Source organism: Hydractinia symbiolongicarpus, chromosome 1 (assembly GCF_029227915.1).
Source record: "Hydractinia symbiolongicarpus strain clone_291-10 chromosome 1, HSymV2.1, whole genome shotgun sequence".
NCBI classification, from domain to species: domain Eukaryota; kingdom Metazoa; phylum Cnidaria; class Hydrozoa; order Anthoathecata; family Hydractiniidae; genus Hydractinia; species Hydractinia symbiolongicarpus.
In genome coordinates, this window is record NC_079875.1 from 29,707,163 (window position 1) to 29,729,915 (window position 22,753).

General features: G+C 33.3%; 1 protein-coding gene across 1 annotated transcript; it reads right to left on the bottom strand.

The window, feature by feature from the left end:
• Window positions 1-20,238: 20,238 nt before the first annotated feature.
• Window positions 20,239-21,627, bottom strand: LOC130629738 (uncharacterized). Its single transcript, XM_057443079.1, has 5 exons — window positions 21,598-21,627; window positions 21,090-21,200; window positions 20,823-20,984; window positions 20,454-20,707; window positions 20,239-20,395 (listed from the first exon to the last, which is right to left on the bottom strand). The coding sequence occupies exons 1-5, from the start codon at window positions 21,625-21,627 to the stop codon at window positions 20,239-20,241; spliced, it is 714 nt and encodes a 237-aa protein (XP_057299062.1).
• Between the last annotated feature and the right edge of the window lie 1,126 nt (window positions 21,628-22,753).

Genomic DNA, 22,753 nt, shown 5'->3' on the forward strand with positions numbered 1-22,753 from the left:
CAGCCACTCATCCGCCAGTCCATGCTTTATGTAAAGTATCCAACTTTCTTACCTCAGAAATCGTTTTGTACTAGTATTTGAAAAAACCAGCCACATTAAATAAAGGTCGTGCTTCAGCAAGCAGTCCCTTACCAATATTCAAAAGAAGTATAATAGGATAGTACAATCTTTTTCAGGAACAACTTTCTTGAAACAATTGTACAAAATTAAGCTGTTCCTAAGTTTGTGGTGATTTTTTGTGATCGTTTGTTGAACAAGGCTGTATTTTGGCTTTTGTATGAAAAGTGTTATTGTAGCATTTAGAATCAGAAATACTATTCAGTTTGTTAAGCATCTTTGTAATGGCTTTGTAATAGAAAAAAACTTGACTAATAGTTAATTTTTTTGAGCACCTTAGTTTAGCATTTTTTTAACGGCGTTACGGACGAAAATCAATTTCAATCTCTTAGCAAATCGGTAGAAACTTACGCGCTTCTTAATATTGCGAATTATTTAAGATTCCTTTAACAGTGGAGATTTTTGTCGCTTTGACGAGTGACCGCGCAGGAAGTGGACTTTCGCATTTACTGACGAAAAGAAGACAAAAAAACATTGCGTCTTGATTCACCAAAAATCGCAGCCATAGTCCCTACTTTTTTTTCGGAATTATTTAAGCTCCGGTGAAGATACTTTTCCGAATTGCCAGCTTTAATGTAATTTCACGGAATTTAATTTATTTTGACTTATTTTCGCGAAAATATCTCTCTTGTGCGAATAATTCCAAAAAAATTTGCCAGTCATACATATTTCCTTCATCACTATTTCTTGCAACCTTGCCCATTACTTTGCATGATGTAATAAAACTCACTTTACGAGGGCTATTAATTTGATTAAAAGCGTATGATGACGCAATAGCTACAAATAACAGTCCCTATGCACGCCAGTTAAAAGTTACTTGAATGTCAATTACATGCTCCAGTATGTAAAAACGCTTCTTGAAACACGGATAGGAAAAAAGAAGTATCCACAAATGGTTACTAGAGACACCAATATATCTTTTGAAGTCATTAAAACATGCTATATATTTAATGACATGTCTTTTGCTGAAGAAAAAATTGCTTTAAACTGATATTGTAAATACTGATATTGCTTTACGCTGAAAAAGGTTTCGGCACGATTCGATGTTTCCGTCTAAATGAATTCCTTTTCCTTACTTAGGCAATAGAGCAAGATTTTCAATGGAGGGATCAAACCAGGGCACGCCTACAATCTGTTTCTAATTTATGTTCTGCCTCCTCATCTTCTACCTCCTCGTCTTCTTCGCCTTCAACCTCTTTGTCTTCCTCTGCACCTTCCTTATCGTCCTCTTTTTTTACCTCATCTTTACATTCTTCTTTGCATTTCTCACTTCTTCAAACACCTCCATCCACTTCTTCATCCACTTCTTCATCCTTCTTGTCTTCCTCTTCCTCTTCTTTATCATCTTTTGTGTCGTCAACTTGTGCTGTGGCATTGTTGTCTCCACGGTCTGTGTCGTTGTCGTCCTTGTCCTTGTCTACGTTGCGTCAGTCATCTCACCGTCCACAATTGCATCCATACTTACGACACCATCCATATTAGCCTCCATATTCACCCTTACGGCCACCCACAATTCCTCCTCAACATTCAACCCCATCCTGCACTGCGTCCACTTCGAACACTTCCACACCGCCATCCTCTACACGTTCTTTATCGTCTGTTATTGTTCCTCGCCGTTCTATACGCACACACATTGTACTCCGTCCACTCCCATACCACCGTCCCAATATTATTCCTCAAAATCCATTGCCTCCTCCACGTCGGGTTCCCCATGATAATGCTTGGTCAGTTAGTCAAGCATTAAGGGACCTGCGTGAATGGGTCAATGGATTTTGGAGGCGGTAAATCTTTATAAATTAGGATAGTAAGATGTGGTGGTTTATATTTTTTTCTTGTTTTGCTTTGAGTGCTATTGGACGTTTTACAAATACCTTGCAATTTGTTCTTATGTTTGAGAAAGTACGCATCCTTACATAAAGTTTTATATTGTAGTACAAATGCTTTGCTTTGTTCAAGAGTTTGCAGTAAGAAATTCATGCACATCCGCTATGCAGGTTTATGCAAGCAGATGTCTAACATGTCTACTTTACGCAACACTGATTTGCTTATCACTTTAATCTTGCTGTTCTGTTAAAACCGACTGCTGACTTACCTATTTCCGTCAGAGCTTCATGACATGAAAAAGATCATGCATTGCATTTACAGTATATCTAATTACCGTTTATGACAGATGGTAACACACATACAGAGGAATGCTTTAAATATTGTTTTTGTTGTATTAACATACTGAAGATTTTTTTGCTTACTTCTGATTACCAGCTAGAATCAGATGAGAATCATATTTTTATTGTGACAAATGATTTCAGTCAAAAAGTAATTAATGTATTCTGTTCGAATCATGTTTAAATATTGTTTACTTGCCTTAGATGTTACTATTTCTAAGAAGGGAGAGAAGGTAAAGGGGAAGGGGACAATTTTTTCTCGTTCTATTATCTTCTGTTTTTGTTTTTTTAAAAAGTAATTCAATATTGGGCGATCCAACGCATGTGCTGAATTAATAATACTGATATTTTTAAGTATTTATAGAATCAGTAAATTTATTAACTAAAAATGGTGAAAATTTTCTGTTGAATACTATATATATGTTAATGTTCAATTTTTTAGGACGAGAAATCGGTCGAGAAAATGAGCTTTGATTCATTATCTTAAACAATAAATACGAAAGTAATCCGGGTTTTTTTTCCTTCTCAGTGCTTCTTTTCCGACTGGTACAGACGACGTTTATAAATTTACCAATAACGCAACGCATCATTTGCTTACTTCCTGCAATTCTAGACATAGTATTACAAAAGATCATTTATGTGCTACTTCTCAAAATTGTTAAACGTTTACTTACTTCGGATCGAGTAATCAACGTTAAAATGCGTCGCACTCTCTGCAAAGCCTGCAAGAAAGGCACAAAATATCTTAATTTTGGCACGGATATGCTACTGTTAAAAATTTTACGAAACTGGAGCTATCTGCGAAATTGCGTCATAAAAAGGACGCGTCAAAATTGATTACAAATAATTTTAAAAAAAGGAATGTAAAAAAAATCAAAAAAAAATATATGACTCAAGTCGGAGGTAGAAAAACATTTTTTAAGGGGGCTCGCCCTAACCTGCATATGGCCCAGTCTGTGTTTCGTAAGCTTATCGCATTTCTCGATATCTGGATTTCCCAATAAATTGGACGATAAAACGAAAAAAATTAAGTGGAAGAAAATTGAATTGATATAACTTGTTATTAAAAGTTTAACGAGCAGCAAGCACGATATAATGTCTGTATACTGGATTACTTAGAAATCTTTATTAATCAAATCAATGAAATATCGGATAAATCTTATATCGAGAATTAGCAAACATAAAATATCTTCCACAAAAGTATAAATGCGTGAATTGTTAAAAAATATGTAATATAAGCCTTAATGTTACAATAATTTGTAAATATACGTTGTTTTAAAAAAGCCGTCAACGGCCATATTTTCCACACAATTTTTCGACGCAGAATACAGCTATTTGACGTAACGATAAAATTTTTTGAACTAGTCCATTTCACTGTGTGTTATGTTTTGAAAAAGCTAAAAGATTGACAGATAATAATTACGAAAACATTTTAAATCTATAAAAAAAGTTTATTATATTAAAATTGTCGATTGGCAAAAATATCAGGTAGTGTTATTCACATTCTTACCTATGAAAATGAAAAGTCCATTCACTAGTGAAAAAAAGACATTTACGTCAACTAATACCAAACCACATCTTTTTGCAGAAAACTTCAATTTATTTAAATGACCTTCCGAAAAAGCGTACAGGAACAGACGTTTTTACTGAAACCATTTTCTTTAACTTTAAATTTATTCTTAACCAAACTTTGCTGCAGTTGTTTTTATAACACCACGCGTGTCATAATTATAATTTTTGCACACCACCATAATTCGTTAAGAAACCCGCTTTTTAGTATTTAGAACAGGAAGAATTATTGGTAAACAGGTGATAATTGTTTTCAGCATTTGCACTTTAGTCAACGAGAGCAATAGCTTAATATGCGTATAAAAGACATGTTACAGGACACTGTACAGGAGTAAATGCAAGATTAATAAGTCAAAGCATTGTTGCACTAACTACACAGACGTGACATCTGTGTGCATCCACCTCTTTGGCGAGGTGTATCATTTTCTTGTTACATAACTTACTGGGCAAATCATCACATTTGTGTCTCAATACAAAATTCTATGCAGGGATGCAATGCTTTTCTCCTGCATGAGAATAATAGCAATAGTAGGCAGCATGTTATGAAAGAAACGAAATACTTTGCTTATTTCAGCATTTTTTGTGACATCGCAAGATCGAAATTTGTTCAAAATACCTGCTTAAAATTCACTTACTTGAGTTGCAGAACGAATATGATTCTATTTATAGTTTCTGGAGTCTAAATAAAAGTTATTTAAGTGATCTTCCTATTTTTACATAACTCGTTTCCAACCAATAGTTTCCAGAATTATTTGAGGATAGTCCTATCGTAGTATTACATTGACTATGTATGTTATTCATAATGTCAACCAATAAATTAATAATACCATGAGTCACAAATAGATATTGTGTTTACAGAAATCTTTATTTCATTTCAGAAACTGTTACACTATGTAATTCCTGCAAAAAAATGTCGAACAGCCATAGTTTCATTTAACATATCGGGGTGTAGTGTTTGCTTGAAGTTGTTTTGAGCTCTATATTGGTCCATAAAAATGTTATTTGTAACAAATGTCATATAGACGTAGAGCTAATTTGTGCATTGCTACTACAATAATTTCCTGGCAACGAGTGAGATTCAATTTGTAGTCCGCAGAACTGGCTATTTAAACGTAATCTTGTACAACCAGTAATCTATCTTACATCAGAAGTTAAGAGACATCTTTATAATTACTAAACCAGGGTTTTATCACCAGCTATAATGCAGTGGTGGATTTAGGAATAGCGAAATTACAGCAAGATACATATCTAGCTAATTGAATAATCACTCTCGACATCAACGTGACTAGCAAAATCAACATTACTTTCTCCAGTACTAAAGTTTTTCTATAAAATCCTGGATCCAACACTGCACTTTTCATCTTTCTCACAATCTTTTCTTTCGTGCCTGGACTGATCCAGTTGAAAGAAGCTATTAACTCCGCTAGAAGTTTCAAACGTTTCAGTGATCCTTTCAATGTGCATCCAGAAAATCTGGTAAGACATAAATAGCATTTTTTGTCTATAGGTTTAGGCAAACGATAATATTTATAAAAAGTGCTAGGAATCTTTGTTCCTTTAAACATGTTTTTAAGCATATAATTTTTTCTGAGTATGTTAAATAATCTGTTTTTTCATTTTAGTGAACCGGTGCGTGTTTTTGCTAGTCCTGGCTGTCAACATGGACTGCTGATGCTGCTGCTGGCTAGTATGATTAAGAATACAGTTGCCGCTCGATATGTGGAACTCGTCATAACTGAAACCTTATATAAGTGGAACCATTTTCGCAAGTTCCTTGCTTTGGCCTTTTTCAAGCTTTTATAATTTCCTTAGATAAATGAAAACTAAATAAATAGAAATTTTGTTCAGTGGATTTGGTTCACGGATTTTTTAGAACTAACAGTTTTTTTCTTTGTTGACTTTTGTGATTTTTCTGTATGGAAGGTGATATAATGATGCCTGAATTATAATTAACCCGATATTTCTTTAATGGTAGTCCCCTTTTCAGAACTTAATTGAGAGAAATGACCAAGCCTGCTAATTGTCACTTCTCTACTTCAATTGCTCTTTCATGGCCTAGAATATTTTTCAATGTGAGGTGTTATTTACGTTCACAGTTCAAAAATTCATAAACCAAAGATTCATTCTAACTGCTCATAAATTATAATATTATATATATATATATATCTATGAAATTTAAAAATAGTTTAAGAAAATAATAATTAAAAAAAAACGCAATTCTTACCACTACACTGCAGCGATATACTTCGGATGTCTGGCTTGTTAAGATTTCTTGGTTTGCTCAAATCCTAGGCGATTACTTTATACAGTTTATATAAATTATCTATAGGATATACACGTTGTTTTTATAAGACCAGTGTGTTTTAGTTTCAGCCTCGATGTTTTTAACTTTTTTGCCAAATACTATTCTAATTATTTTCAATATGTTTTTAGAATGACTATAGCTTGAAAATATATAATGCTTACAAAACATACTAAATTTGCCTATATTACAGAAAGATGTAATATGCTACGCATTAAAATATTATTGGAAATAATATATTGGCTACTTTAAGATTTAACTTCGTCAAAACCATCAATGTTACCCGATATATTACATAACATTGTCTCTGCTATAACATGTAACTTTAACCAATTTATTGAATATTTAATGTATTAATGTATGTACTATTTAAAAATTATTACTATTACTATTGTTTCGAATTTTCTTGACTTGCTAATTTTAGTTGTCTCGCATTGAATATCTGTAACTAAAAAGTGCAAAATTTGGTCATAATCACATAGTTACAAATTTAAAGACTTTTTTCTCTATTTGTTCTTACAAGACAAGCTTAACTACTAACAAGCAGTAATTCACGGAATGCTTATGACAAACTTAATTTAAGCAACTTTTAAATTAGCTACACACGAAAACGTTAATGAATTGGTAGTAGTGTTGGCACTTTCAGCAACATGTTATTAATACTATTAATACTTTTAAGACCAAATTTGAAATCACATGTCTTCGTCCAAAACTCTTGACTATCATCCAACCTTAACAAAAAGATACAGCAAACGGGGGACAGCGAGGAAACGGTCTTAAGCAATTTCTGATCAACCATCACCCCGTTCCCATATTCCAAATCGTCCGTGCCTACTTATATTACAATTTTAATCTATACCCCAGTCTTTAACCTTTACGTCCATTTTATCTGTAAACCCCGTTATCCTCGCTTATCATTCCATACTCCTACCCCATCCGACCTATAAACACCAACCCAGCCTATCAACACCAACACGTCTACCTACAGCACCACGCCCTTCCGTGTCAATCTTCGTCCTGCCCTTTATAGCCGTTCCATTGACATCCCTCCATAGCCAGCTCTTTGATTTTCTTATCTGTTTGATAAGAGAGTGGGTTGTAAGCTTTGGGGGGAAAAATACTATTTCACAATTACTAAAAACTTGGTAAGCTTTAGAGGGAAAAACAATTGCTAAGAACTAGTGGTTTATACTTTGTTGCCTTCAACTTTATTTGTGAAAGGGAGAATACAGAGATTTATTTCTGAGAATGTTTTTGCTTTGACGGGTTTACTTTTCGGCAAAAAATTCAAAAAAAAATTATTTTTCAAAAAGATATTACACCCGAAACACTATTATGTGTCTGCTTTAGAACATACTGTACTATAGCGCTCCAGCAGAATTTCTAATTATTATTTTGCGTCATATTTTAATCTTGACGTCAGCAATTTGTTATGTGACCAAAATTAATTTTTGTTTGCCATTTTAATTGTGCCAAATATTTTTTCAAAATGACATCTGTCCACCAAAGTAGATAGGTTACACCATCATAATGACCTAAAATCACAGGCTAGGAAAGACAGACTGGTGGCTTGAAATCCTACCATCATGATATGGTGCTGCCTTATTCCAAACCGACTTTATTCTTTTCGGCAAAGTTGAGCTGTCAACTAACGACTCAGAATTAGAACTAAAACAAGACGTATGATATACGCAAACAACCTCGCGAATAAAGTTTACAAAATGTTGTCTATCAAATTGGGATTTTTGTTACGAAGTTAGACACGACATATTTTCCTATTCAGATACGCAATAATATTTGTTACACACTACGCAGTTATTTTTTAAAATTGATTTGTGAGATCTTCCTGAAAGGAAAATTCCTCGAAATTTTAATTTTCGATGGGTCCGTCTTGGGTGAACCGACTGACAGGAAGAAGAAAGACCACAAACCCACAAACCCCAAAATTTGCGAAAGTCATTAATTCAGTTAATTCTGCCTACATTCACTTTTAAAAAGTTTGGTGGAAACACCTTTATTTACTAGCTAGTTAAATAAGTGTTTTGAACACTTGTCTTATCTTTTTAAAAAAGAAAAAAGAAAAAAAAAGTAAAAATAGTTACCAAGATGAGATTCGAACACACGACGACTCCCGTGTCGGTGCTCAGAGAGGCAAAAATTTCCATTCTTGTAGGCCACATTTGCGTTTTAATACAAGCTCACGAGCTTGTAATAATACTATAATGGCTAATGGTTTTCATTGCCCTTCCAATCTAAAACCATGTATAAGCATTAGTTTTCTCGAATTTATAGTCGTCGTCATAGTCAACGGGGCTATTTTAAAAAAGTTACATAGAGGACATGGAGTTCGTCTCTTTGGTTACTTTTTCCAAATTATCATTGATCCCAATAGTGTGCAGCGCAAAAATAGATGGTACAAGTCGGGTGATTTTGGACATTTAATCATCACGGGATTACTTGGCTGAAAATTTTTTCTAGCAAAACTGGATGTCAAACATGCCTTCAAGTTGTGCCCAGTTCACCCAAATGACTGGCATCTATTTGGCTACAAACGGCATGGAAGATATTCCGACTTACTCGACTGGATTCTTTACCCACTAGCTGCCATTCGGCAGCTACTGCATTATCTAGATAACTGTATAAAAGGTAATTCCTCCAAAAGTCGCATGTTAGAATATCATTATTTTAATTTAAAAGGTCTTTAAATGCTTAGAGTACCTTTAGACGCAGAAAACATAAACGGTCCATCCTGCACCCGGAATTATTTATGCATCGAAATTGATAGCAATCAATTCACTATCCGTTTACCTAAGGAAAAATTTGATGCTGTTTTTCCCCAGTTGGGCGTGCACAAAAAAAGCTACTCTCACTGACAGCATTTTTGTCTTTCGCATGCAAAGTCGTTAAGGTCGCCTTTTTTGGTACATATGATACATAGGGCATTATTTATACAGGCAACAAGCCATCGCTAACTTAGAAACGAGGTGGTGTCGTCAATGTTTTTTCACCACGTGGGTAACTAGGGAGCACCTGGGACCAATTTGGGTATTTTCCAAACCTGGGTTCCAAAATCCGTTTGGGAATGGACGGGTATATGACGTCATCAAAAAATCTTAAAATCCTAATATCTCTGCAACCGTTTGTCTAAAGTACATGATCCTATACATTTTCTTGATCATCGTTTTAAGATCTATACGATGTAGGCAACAGGTACTCAAATTTATAAAAAAAGTTTTGACGGGCCATTGCAGCCGTCAGCAAGCATTTTATGATCATATACGCTTTCTTGATCAGCAGTTCAAGCTCTACACAATAGAGGCAACGTAAAAACCAATTTCCAAGAAAATTTTTTGTCTCTTGACAGATCATTGCTTACTTTAAAATTAAAAGAACGGTTCTTTTTTACTGTTATCATGTGTGAGTGGGTTTTTCCACGGGTATTATCGACTATTTTCTATATATTTCTGTTTTTTTTAATAAATTTAGAAAACGTTGAAGCAATTGAATTCACATTCATGGTCGAACACACGCTGTCACTTGCTACTTCACGATGAAAAAGTATATTCTTTTTCTGTATTAAGTATTATTACATTATACGATAAATGACTGAAGTAAGAAAGATTCAAACAGAAACGATTGGTTGGAATTTCGTAGAAGGCAATTTTTCGTCAATCGCGTTTACTCACCTACGATAAACCCTGTTCCCTTACAAACATGAACGCAAATTCGACAAATACGAACTTGTGTGAAAGCACAATCGGGGTGCCTCAAGCAGGCTAAGTGAAAAAAAATCATTTATTGTAAAATGCTGTAGTGAAATTGTTGATTATTCCGTTAATTTTGAACTCCTCCAATATCAGTATGATCGTTGGATGTAAAAAAACAGTTTCTGGCAAGTTTTAAGTACTTATTACATTGCCACAAGTAATATATATTTTCATATAAGAAATGCACCTTTCAATTTTTATATAAATGCTATTGAAAGTGGCAAAAAGTTTGGCTCTACTCCAGTGGCATCATTAGATCGCAAAATTTTTAGCAGTGGTTACTGGAAATGGTAATTTCACTTTAATTTTAAAAGTTGTTACACTTTAAAGTTACTATCTAAAAACATACTTTTAGCCAACGTGGTTAGAAGAAATAATACAGTTCACTCAACGTACCCCAACAAAGTGTACATGTGTACTGTCTGTTTTAGTAAAATTAAACTGATCAAAAATTGATTCATTAGCACTCTCACTTATATGTGTATCTTCCAAGGTTAAAATAAAATCTTCATAACGGTGTTGACGCACAAATATTGATGCTGCAACTCGTAAGTCTTCATGGGTTCCAGCAATTTGGTTCAATTTTTTTATAAATTGTTTCCAAAACTGCATGCTAAAATCAGTTTCCATCTCCAGCAGTTATATATATAATAACTAAGGAAATGTCCTAATAAATCGATTTCAAAATTAGGGATAAGACCAGAAACCATATTAACCAGAAGTGAAGTTTATGAACACTACCTATACTACTCTCTGGTGCCTAATATACACTTCCCCAGACCCTGGACATATAGTATTCTAAGTTTCTACTTTTAATTATTTCACCGGCAGTAGTAGATTAGCTAGCTAGGTACATTAAAACCAAGACATGTGAAAATAAAAATTGAATCATCCAGACCTTCACAACTCACTCTTCTTCTGCTGCATGAAAAGGATAACACGTAAATATACCAATGTAAGCTGATAATTTAATATTTTAAAATCTTCTTATTAATGAAGCGATAAATACAACACGTTTTTGCGCGTTAAAAACGTTCAAATTAATAAAATGCACTTTCAAAGAAAAGGTACAAGCTTTCCAAAACTATAAAAAATGAAGAAAAATTTTTTACAATCATTTTGTATGCAAATACAATCCCACATAATGATACGAACATAAATACACAAAAACTAACCAAATATGTGTTTTTAATCACTTAAAATATGTATTTGTGTTAGGTCTGTAAAATACACGATAATTCAAATTAGCCGATAGCCGTTTTTTTCGTGAGAAAATATCAGTCAGATAATTCTCTTGGTATACCTCGCGTGTATCAAATGTGCTCCACAATTTCGCTTCGCAAAAATATTAATCGCATTAAAACTGGGCATTTACAGGAAGCCAACATTCGGCGCTGGTGAAATCTTAAGGCTTCGCTTTGGAGTCAAACAGTGGAAATTTTTTAACTATACTAATTTATTATTTTGTTAAGGTGCTATAGTCAGTGAGATGGTTGGAAAATGGTTCTCACCACAGTACTGGCGACATGCATTTCTTATTAATGTTGTCAATCAATTTGAGTATCCTGATATATTTATTACCATATTTCCATCGGAATGGTACTCTCCCTAGGTAAATATGATAAAGGTAAATACATGTCATACACAGTGTCATTTGCATACGTCATAGTGTACAAAAAATCCAAAGTTGACATAGAAAACAACACTGCGAACTGCTTTTGAAATGACATGTGAAATACCAACAAAACTACCTTGTCAAGAAATATTTTACTTTTGAGACGTATTAAAGCAAATTGTGCGTGGCTATTTATGTATAATAATAATAGATGAAAGAAACACAAAACATATTTTTTCAGATTTGAGTTCAGTCTCCGAAAATGATATTCATTGTGCTTATTATGTATGTACTAACTCCTAATTTTAAGTTTGATGAAAATTAGGAATTAAATTTCTAACAGCACCAACACCTGATCTTTCATTCCAAAAGAAATAGTAACAGCATTGTTCGTAACTGGATATTCTTTTTACGGTTATGTTTTATAATGTCATAAAATTATTCACAACCGGGTAAAAAATGTTTACAGTTGTGTTATTTTAACATTAAAAAAACATTTACTATAAAGCAATGTCTGTTGAATACCACCCAGTTTTCGTTGTTAATTACAAATATGATTTGTCAAGTGCATTTTGTCTACAAAATAAAGGTGAAAATTGTCATCCAATAGCAACCGTATGATTACGAAAAGTAACATAAACAACCAGAGTTGGAAATTGTTGCTCAGGATGCCATGGAAGAGGACGAAAGGAGACATTGGTGTAATGAAAATAACGAAAACAGCGAAAGTTAGAAAAGGATGGTAATTCTAAATTATTCTTGTGCTTAATTAATTTCTTTAAGTAATTAAACAGAGAGTACAGAAAATGGCACCCGGGACCATTCCTGTGTGGTGCCACAATGGTGGCAAGGATAGAGAGGATTTTAAGTGGATGAGGAAAAATAAAAGAAGACCATCTGAAATAAAGATTCTGCATCCTAAAGCTGTCCCATGATATATATTTCCAAAATGTACAAATGTGCAGTTTATCCAGCATGTAGAAAACTGGAATTTTAAAAATTAAATACAAAATCAATCATTTTTTCTTTTCTTGCTTTACGCATAAAAAAACGCATCTTGATACTTACCCCGCTCATGTGTCCAAAAGTGAATTAGCATGCTATATATTAACACAGTTCTGGTTTGTGTCGCGGTGCCAAGACAATACCACTTAGGTTAAAAAATTACTTTTCCACGGTCCATATTAACACAGCGGCAGTAAATGTTTACGGTCCCTGCCTTGGTGTCGGAAACTGGAGAAATGCGCTCTATAATAAGGGAGAGCGGGTTGATGTTTGTGGTATAAACTTTCTGCGTAGCGATTAGCGATTATGAGAATATCATTGATGTCTTACTAGCTGTCCAATCAAGCGCTGTCTGTGCTTTCACGGTTTCTCAACTGAAAAGGCTATATTAGGTAAAGCGAGAATAGAAGTAACTACATCGCAATGCAGATAAAGCAAGTGTTATAAGACGGAAAGTTATGTGACATTATTCACATAGCTGTCATGTTATGTACCTGCAAGGACAATAATGTTCTGTTTGGTGAAGTTTTGACCAGTTAGTCTTATGGTTAGACATTAACTTCGAATTGTAGAGAATATTAAAGTGTAAATCGATACCTTGGTGCACTATTCCACATGAAATTGACATTTATTAGGTTTTATTGTCAAGCTGTAGCTATGCTTTTATGTTTTGTAGCTTGCAGGACAGCATCAAAGTACTTGTAGTATCTATACTTATACCAGTATCCGTGGCAACTCAAGAGATCTTGACAAATTTTAAAATGTTTTAATACATAGATTACTTCATTTGTGCCTGTATACTCCAAGGATAAACTTCTTGGGCAACATTTAATGGAGTGATAAATAAATGCTTTGCCCTAACAGACGAAACCGCAGGTACAATACAGGACAGCTAAATAATTGCTTCGCCCTAACAGACGAAACCGCAGGTACAATACAGGACAGCTATGTTGCGTACGTCATTATTGAAATTATTTACCCAGGTTAGCCTCTTCAGTTCCTATTGGTACTGCCATCAAACGAGGTTCCTGCGAAGGGGGTCTTAGCGCATTTAAAGTTCTCATTTGAGCTACAAAAGTCGTGCAAGCACAGCAATCGCTCAACTAGAGAACCGTCTATAATATCAATCCTATTCTCGTCCTGAACGCTAAGAAGAAAGGATAGATTCACACTTTCATAGTCTCTGGCATGACTCGGCCAGGGTTTGAACCCAAAACCTGCCGCTCTGGAAGCCAACGCTGTACCACAAGGCTATCAGTCACATGTTTTATTCAACCAATTGTCTTCAAAAGAGGTAAGTTTCTGTCATTTAAATAATCTGTTACGCTAAAGAATACTGCATGTTTTGTTGTTATTGTGTTGCAATAATATTTGTATTCGAACAGTACGTCTTATTTTATAGCTTTTTCAAGACCAGTTTTATGACTAATTGATTTTTACACATTCAAATTAGGTAAGAATGCAAAATGTTGCCTGTTGCTGTTGAAATGTGTAACAGTAAACTTCCGAGTTTGTTAAGGAAATGCGACTTTACTTTTAGCAAAGTATAAGTATGGTATAGCTGGACCATACATTCTGTGATGGAGATATAAAAACGCCGTCCATATAACCAGATGTTCCCCTTGATATTTCAATGTTTTTTGTATCAATTACGCGTCCTTTTATTCTCTCTGTTATTTTTCAGAAATGTTATTTTAAAATTCTTTTTAACTGTTTTTTTTTTAATAATAGAAATGAAAGCATTATGTTATCGTTTTCTATAATTTCTGGAATTGTGACATCGTCAATTCTAACTGTCTGCATACATGCATCTTTATCTGATAACACGATACCTCCAGTAATTAGAAATGTTTAAAATCAACATTGAATACGTGGGAACGTCTTGGAAACGTTTCTAGGACATCACATACGGTGTGATTTAAAGACGTATATCTCCACTAAATGACATCGTCGCTCAATTATAACTAATACATTAATCTTAATAAGTTAGGACGTTTTTATGTCAGCTGGGCAGTTTCACTAAGTAAAAAGTTAAAAGGCGTCTTGAAATATCGTTTACAGGGGAAGATTACAGGCTACGATCGTTATTATTTAAAAGGTAAGAGCATTAACACATATGCCTACGATTTAAGAACAGTAATAAGATAATTTTAAAAAATCGATGAAATGGATGCCACACGAAAGACTTTCAGGCGGAAGAAATTTCTGAAAAAACGCTCCAAGGTTGGATATATTCTTCACAGGCTACATTCTAGGTTTCGATTTTCAAAGGCTACTTTAAAAAATCGCACGCCGTTTATTGCACTTCTGCGAGCATGCAAAGTTGTTAACAATGATTTTTATATTATAATATTTGTAGTTGTGGAGGTTTGTGGAGGGTAAACAAAAAATGCAAGCAGTTTCGTTAAATGTGACAAAAAGAGCGCTTGTAATGGAGTTGAGCCACAAGTTACTTTACACTTGTTAGAGCATAATGCTGCTAAGCAGAATTCAAGAAAATGTGCTTTAAGAGGGTCCTAGACATGGACTAAAAAAATGTCAAAAAGGCTATTTTTAAAGCCACAAATCAAAACCACATGTTTTGACTTTAACCTATATGATTTATTTTTATGTGTCCGAAGTATTTTTTTACATTTTACTATTTTTAGATTTGCAAAAGTTTTTTGAGTATTTTTTCACATTGTTTATTTACACTTTATTATTGTTAACATAATTCTTGCCATTCTCAGCGAACAATTCGAAACCTATAAATCCCAAATCTCAAGATTTTTTATAAATATTTTACAATTTTTAGATTTGCGAAAGTTTTTCCAGGCGAACAAAGTCGCAAAATAAAGTTCTCGCAATTATAAAAGAATAGCCAGTTTGACAGTTTGAATCCAGGCCCGGGATGTAATGTGTATTTGATGAATCTTTATCTCAGCGAATGTTATGGTGACAAGGCGTGTTTTGATGACATCGTCGTTTGTTGTAATCATAACTAATACATTAATCTTAACTAGCTTAACTAGATCCTAATCTTAACTAGATCCCGTTGAAGAATCCACTGATTTCTCATTTAATTCATGTAACAGATATACGTCCATTAAAAAAACAAACAATACAGCAGTGCGAACATTACAATCTGCATTATTATATAAATGACCAAAAAATTGAAGGTATCCACCAACTGCAGTATAATGTGACATTTAAAATCTAAATCTACTAATATTACTTGCTCTGATCCTCTGACAATGCCAAAATCATTCGGAAAGAAGTTTACCAAAGCATTTCAAACTACATCTCACCCATAATATATATCACTCAAAATGTCACATACAAAAAAAGTTGATAAAGGTCAAAAACAAATCTTTGTTAGCGTATATGTTAATTAAATATGTTAATTATATGTTAACTGGATTGGATAAATTATAATGCAACAAAATATGTTTTTTATATATTGCATTCAGTCCTTTGTCACTAAACTTTAATACGTTAAGACGTTTCGGTTTCAGCTCCGAAATAAAAAGTTTGGTTTTGTTCTTATTGTAAAAATACTTAAAATCGTGTGCAATTATACACTGCGTTTTTTGGAAATTTAGTAGCAAATTAGGCATGAAGATATTCTAGCGTCTTGTTTAGACAAATATTGTGAAAAAAGTAAGAGCAAAAATTATGCCAGCAAGGGGTTTGACTAATTTTTTTCTTATGTTACGCTACAAAAATTTAATTTTTGAAAGTGAACTTTTTGCATGCGCAGCTCGAATATAAGGTCACCCAGGAACAGGTAAATGTCAATCGACAAATTAAACATCACGACGTCAAAAACATTATTTCATGTTGATTGTTTATGCATTACGATCCTATACATTTTCTTATTCAGCCTTTCAAGCTTTACGCGATTGACAAATAATTTGTATACATTGGCGAACTTTTTCTGACGTGAGAAAAACTTCTAAACTCCTGTATCTTCTTAACCGTTCGTTGAAAGCACATGTTTCTATACATTACTTTGTTCAGCGTTCTACACAATAAATGCAGAGTCATTTGAGCACTTATTTTGACTCCTTTAATGTGCTCTTAATGACTCCCTAAAGAAGGTCCCCATAGGCACCGTTTTAAACGTCTACATTCGTTTTGAAAGAGGCATTTATATAAATTCTAACAAGCGGTTCTCGTGGAATAATTAACACCTACTGAAGATCTTTAAATATATATATCTCATTCATTTTTTGGGTTCAATCAGAATAAATTTCAGAAAATTGATCTGGAAATCTCATAATTTCTAAACCAGAAAATAATTCCTGATAAAGAAATTTTTCCCTTTTCTTGTAACTTGACCCGAACTTTCTGATACATCGGGTTCTAAACAAAATATGTTACTGGCTCTTGCAATATTGCGTCCGGAACACACTGCGGTACTGCCAATGCAGAAACCCCAGGAAATGTTTTATCAAGGCGAAAATGAAACCGTTTGATCGACTACCATGGAACACGTGAGAACTTTGTTTTTTATACGATTCATTGTACGATTCAACCGAAAGGGGCATCTAAAATTTTTCGCTTGCGAACCTAGGGGACTCAGTGCCACGCTCCGCAACACTTTCTATATTGATTATTTCTAGGTTTTTGATATAAAACTTTCAGTTCTCCACCATAGAGTTTAATGAAGAAAAACTTCCGCTTTACTTTTATATCTTCAGGGATTTGAGTAAAGTATCAAGCAGCGCGAAATATTCTAAGTCAGTAGTCGCTGGGTTGATATTTGTGGATCAACATTAAGGCTATTCAAAAAATAAGCTATATGAAAATGTGCCATTACATTTTACATTTACTCTAAAACATTTAAATTTTTTTAAATATATTTAGATGTCACGTCGAACAAAAAGCGCAGTGTCCTTTTTTGATCATTTCCTGAAAGATTTCCTCAGACCATACGGTCCAGCAACCATTACCAATACTGCAACGGATGGGGATTGCGAAAAGAAATTAAAACTATTCACCTGCGAGTGGCTTAATAGACCATCTGTCGCCTATTAGGAATTTGCAGCTACACTTGCCCCGAATAGGGATGTTGTTATATCAAAGCTGCCATCTTTCATAAAGAGTCCGATTTCCAATTTTGCGTTCGATAGAGTGACGGCCGTAAATAATGCAATTGGACCCCTTAACAATAAATTGGATAGTGAGAAAGCAAATAGTATGCAGTACAAAAAGGCTGCAATTGCCATAACAGGTGTTCAAGAAGATGAAGAAAAAGAAGAACGATTTGAGCAATACATTAACGACGTGATGTGCATAGGTGCTAGCCTGTATCTAGCAGCCTTACATTTAAAAGTTGCCAAGTACGTCCATTTCCATCTGGACAATATTTCAAAGGCTGGAGGATCAGATAAGCCAGAATGGAAATATTTTAAATGTACTCCATCGTTAAATAATTACATAAGAATTGCTACCGGAACATATGATTTTACATAATTTATTAGTGTGAAATTTAAATGTTGCATGTAATTGTACTGCTGCATATGTTCATAATGTAGGAACTATCTGGAAGTGCATCAGATAATAATAAAGGATCAATTTGTGGACAAAATTTTCCAAAAAAAATAGTACGTCTATCTATCATATTATTTTTGATATAAGTTCAAGTATTCTTACAACATTTTAGCAATTATCGGACAGTGAATCAGCAGAAGAAGTCGTACCAACCACTTTGAACTGCTTAATGCATTCATAACTTTATAACATCTTAAACTTCAAATAGACTACCGAATATAGGTATGTATAATATATATAAAATATAAAAAAAGGATTTATTTGGACGAAAGAAATGTGTTCACATTAAAGTTACCAAAAAGAAGAAAAAGGACAAATAATTTAAAAATATATTGTAAATAAATAAACAAAGACATGTTATGTAAACGAAACAATGAGTTTTTTCTATTAACGTGTACTTAGTATTACATGAAATGTTGCACTTGCAAAAATATTTTAAGAAAATGTCCTTTTACATTCATTTTTTTTTAACTAAAGAACTACTCATGTTTTTTTAGTGTATCAACATATGAATATATAAAGTAATATAACTATATATTCTTGATTATACATAATTACGTTACCAGGCAAGTTGAGACAAATTCACCAGTATTTCATTTTTTATCAGTACTACCTTTGCTACTTTTTCTGCTTTTCGTATCATTTCTTTTAGAAAATATGCAAGACTGTAGCTATTTCTGAAAAAATCGGAAAACATATGTTCTTGTGCCACATAAGAATGTAACTACTTTATTAAAATTTTAAATTTATTTGCAATGTCGTGAAATTGTAGTTGTATATTTTCTTATGTTTAGTATGAACAGAAAGATCAGGAAAATATAGAAAAAAAGAAGAATTTCAACGTATATTTAATATCAATGCCACTTCCAAATCTTTAACCAACTGGATAAAATTCAAATCAGAAACATACTGTAGCAAGTGTTCATTGTTGATTAAAATGCACACTAAAAACGTCTACCACGGAATTACTTGGAATGACATATGAACAGCAGAATATATTACGCATTTTTGATATTGACATTGGAAAATATGAAAGAAAGCAGCATGGATACAGAGTAAAAACATGCGGCTTTTCATTAATAAAGACAGACTTAACCGTTGAAGAAAAAATTTCTTCCTTGCAAGATGAAACGGAAAAAAACAATTGCAAGAAGCTTTTACATTTCTAATGAACAATAATGACTCTTACTACCGCTGAATTAATTTATGTACAAATAATGTAAAATAAATATTATCACGACTTGATGTTAAATGGAAAAAAGATACCGTTTTGGGAAGTATTTTCTTTAAGGGGAATAGAAAGTGCAGTATGGCAAATCATGTACTACACAAAGTCACTGTTTGAAAGCTTAATTGATGGTGGTTCATCACACTTGTCAGCAAACAAATTATTTATGATAAAATGTAAAAATGCAATATTGTATTTTTTAATTCATTTTGAGTTACTACAGTATCAATTTGATACGTACATGTACAAGACCATATCAGGTTAGTAATTCGTGTGTTATTTTACATAAAACGAAACTACATTCTCTAAATTGACCATACTAATTAATGATTTTCTTGGTGCAATAGCCAGTGGCAGAAATATGGGTACAACGCCAAAAGAACCTCTCAGTACTAAATGGTTCTCACCGCAATACTGGCAATGGCAACATGCATTTCTTATTGATGCTGTCAGTCAATTTGGGTATCCTAATATGTTCATTACAATATCTCTATCAGATCATGGAGTTTATAGTTAGTGGTAGAGCATATATTTGAATATGGTCATTAAATAGTAACTTATTGTCAATAGTAATTCCTAACGAAACCACACTATTAGTCTTTTTGTTGGAAATTTGATTTATCTGTAATGTTATCGGCTGCCTTACTTTTCGGCTTAAGATCATAAATTAAAATTTTTCAGGATTTGCTTTAAGTGAGTAAATTTTAAACCACTCCAGTAAATGTTTTGTATCGTGAAGCAGGCGGTTAGTTACAACGGATCGCAAGAATAAAGGAGTTGCCATCAGCGAAGTTTCATATATCAGTTTTTTCAACGAAAAAAAAAGGTCGTTAATGTAGATATTGGAAACCAATCGCTCAAAGAAGCACCGATTTTTGCTCTCTGTTTGCGAGAGGATAAATAATCCAGTATAAGTTGAAGGCTACTTTTGCTTAGACCTAAGCTTCAAGTTTAGCTATGATTAAGTCATGGGGTAAGCAGTCGTAAGCTTTAGACAAATTTATTAGTATTGTCCCCACAAAGCTTCTATTATCTAATTCACGTTTCCAAGCTTGTAATAATTTAAAGAGAGCGTGTTGTGTCGAATGCGTTTTCCTAAACCACAAAAAGGTTCTTTAGTAGGGGTTCAATATAATTTGATAGTTGTTTGCACAAAAGTTTTTCGTAGACCTTCGACAGAAGAGGTAAAATACTAATTGGCCGATAATTCGATTTTACTGTCTTGTCACCCTTTTTGAATATGGGAATTATATTTTCCTCTTTCAGGCAATTTGGAAAGCGACTATTTTTTATATCCTCGTTTATACAATCACGAAGTTTTTTAAAGCATTGACCAGACTCTTTCAGAATTTTTACACGAATTTCACCATTTGTAGCTTTTTTTTGTAGATGTATTTTTAATAACTTCTATGAATTCGTTTAGTGTTACTGGATTAAATGCAAATTTATGATTTATGGAAAAATTACTTTTTATAGCTACTATACTGGGATGGTTTGCATATTTTCTGGTGATGGTACCTACCTCATCTGAAGGTTCGTTTTCTGGAACTATGGGCCATTTGTAACGGCCCAATGAGTTCACAATATTTTCAAGAAAGGAATTAAAAATAACGGCAATGTCTTTATTTTCCATTATAATTTTATCGTTTTCAATTAATATAATATTAGCATCACCCTTTGCACGCTTATTAGAAAAATATGGTTTAATTGTTTGCTAGAAAGGTTTTGTGTTTTTACGAATATCAAGTTTACTAAAGTAGTCTAATTTAGCGAGTTTGTTAAGTTTTACCACATGGTTACGTTGTTTGTTAAAGCTTCTAATGTGCGACGTGTTTTTTGTTTTATGGACACGATTTTTAAATTGAGATCGTTTCATTATGGCCTGACGTAACGCCTTGTTCTTGTGTGGTTTTTAATTACCACGTATTATTTTAGCTTTTTAAGGAGCATGTTTTTCAAGCACAGTGACATAGTTTGTTTGGAATGTTTCATATTGTTTATCTCTATTTTTCATTGCATTTTTTAAGCCTTGCTGAAAAAACTCCTTAATTTCTTGTAACACATGTAGGTTATAATTTTAACCCTTTCTAAAATAATGTTTTCAACATTGAGTAAATCATTTTTGGTGATGATCACTGATACCAGTTTCATAAGATAGATTCACAAGTAGTATTTTCAAACGAATACTTTCGATCTGTGAGGATTAAATTAATTTTTGAGCCTGGGCCTTTAAAACATGTGTCGCCTTTAATCAAGTTGACTAAATTATGTGAAGACATAAAGTTTTTCATATTTACTTGGTTTGGTATTAGATTAAAATCTCCCATCAATATAAAGTTATCGTAAATGCGAGAGAGATGATCAAGTAAATTTAATAATGCCTCAAGGAAGTATCCATTGTTTTAAGAAGGAGGTTTGTAAATTGATATAACTAGCCTTTTTCTTTCCTTAATTTAATTTCAAAATTTCGCGTAGACAAGTAAACCACCACTTTTGTTACCAACATTAAAGCGATAATGTGTGTGAAAACCAGGGATTTTAAGCTGAGAGCTTGGGAAAGACATGTGAATTTTCGTCTCAGCAATTGATGAAATATCTACGTTTTCACCACGCTGAGTTAGTGGAGTTTAGACTAGGTACATCTAATTTAGATTCAGTGATTTCTACATATTCATAATGAATCTAAACAATTAATATTATTTGCAAACACAGAGTATCCATGCATGTTTAAATGGAGCTTTTTTCTGTTTAAACACGATTCATACCTTTACTTTTACAATCGTCACCAGCGTCGTATGAAACATTTCCCCTCGTTGTTCTCACCATAAATAGGTTCTTTACAAGATTTTTTCACTGTCAACGTTTTGCTAATACTGTGGTCTAAGGTGTCATTACTCCGATTCAACCTCTTCGTCAATTTTCCTACTTCAACTAAACGTGATGAAGACTTGCGTACAACATCTAAGTTTAAATTTGATTAAAATTTAGCTTTGAGTTTACAACCTGCTTTTGCTTTCTTTTGCTGTAACACAGCTTCCTGTACTTGATCATTTATATCTTGATCCAATTTCTGACCAATAAAGCACTGTAGTTCTGAATTATATTCATCGTCAATATTTTCTACGTCTTGAATGAGGCCTTGATGGATGTATTGCTACAATTCTCCAAAAGCTGTTCTGCTATATTGATGGCATAGTTAAGCCACAATTTCTACTGCATCTGATTTCTTTTGAAGATGCTGTCAAGGTGGGTTAAAAACTTACCTGAATCCAAGAAGCAGCATTCGTTTTCTTTTTACATGCTGTAAAACAATTTGGTTTCCCCACCCTTTTTATAACTATAAGTCCTTAAGGATAGACGTTTCCGCAGGTACTTTTTTATCAACAAAAAAAATTTAATGCTTTACTTTTTTTCAGTTTTAAATGAAAAAAATAGTCAAATGTGTCGGACTTA

What these genes read in the sequence shown, in the direction of transcription:
- LOC130629738 (XM_057443079.1), bottom strand. Translation starts at nt 21,627, where the DNA reads ATGGGAGATTTTAATCTAATACCAAACCAA. An exon ending in TTAATCTAATACCAAACCAA is followed by an intron (nt 21,201 to 21,597) that starts GTAAATATGAAA and finishes AAACCACACAAG; the next exon opens with AACAAGGCGTTACGTCAGGC. An exon ending in AAGGTCTACGAAAAACTTTT is followed by an intron (nt 20,396 to 20,453) that starts GTGCAAACAACT and finishes TTTGTGGTTTAG; the next exon opens with GAAAACGCATTCGACACAAC.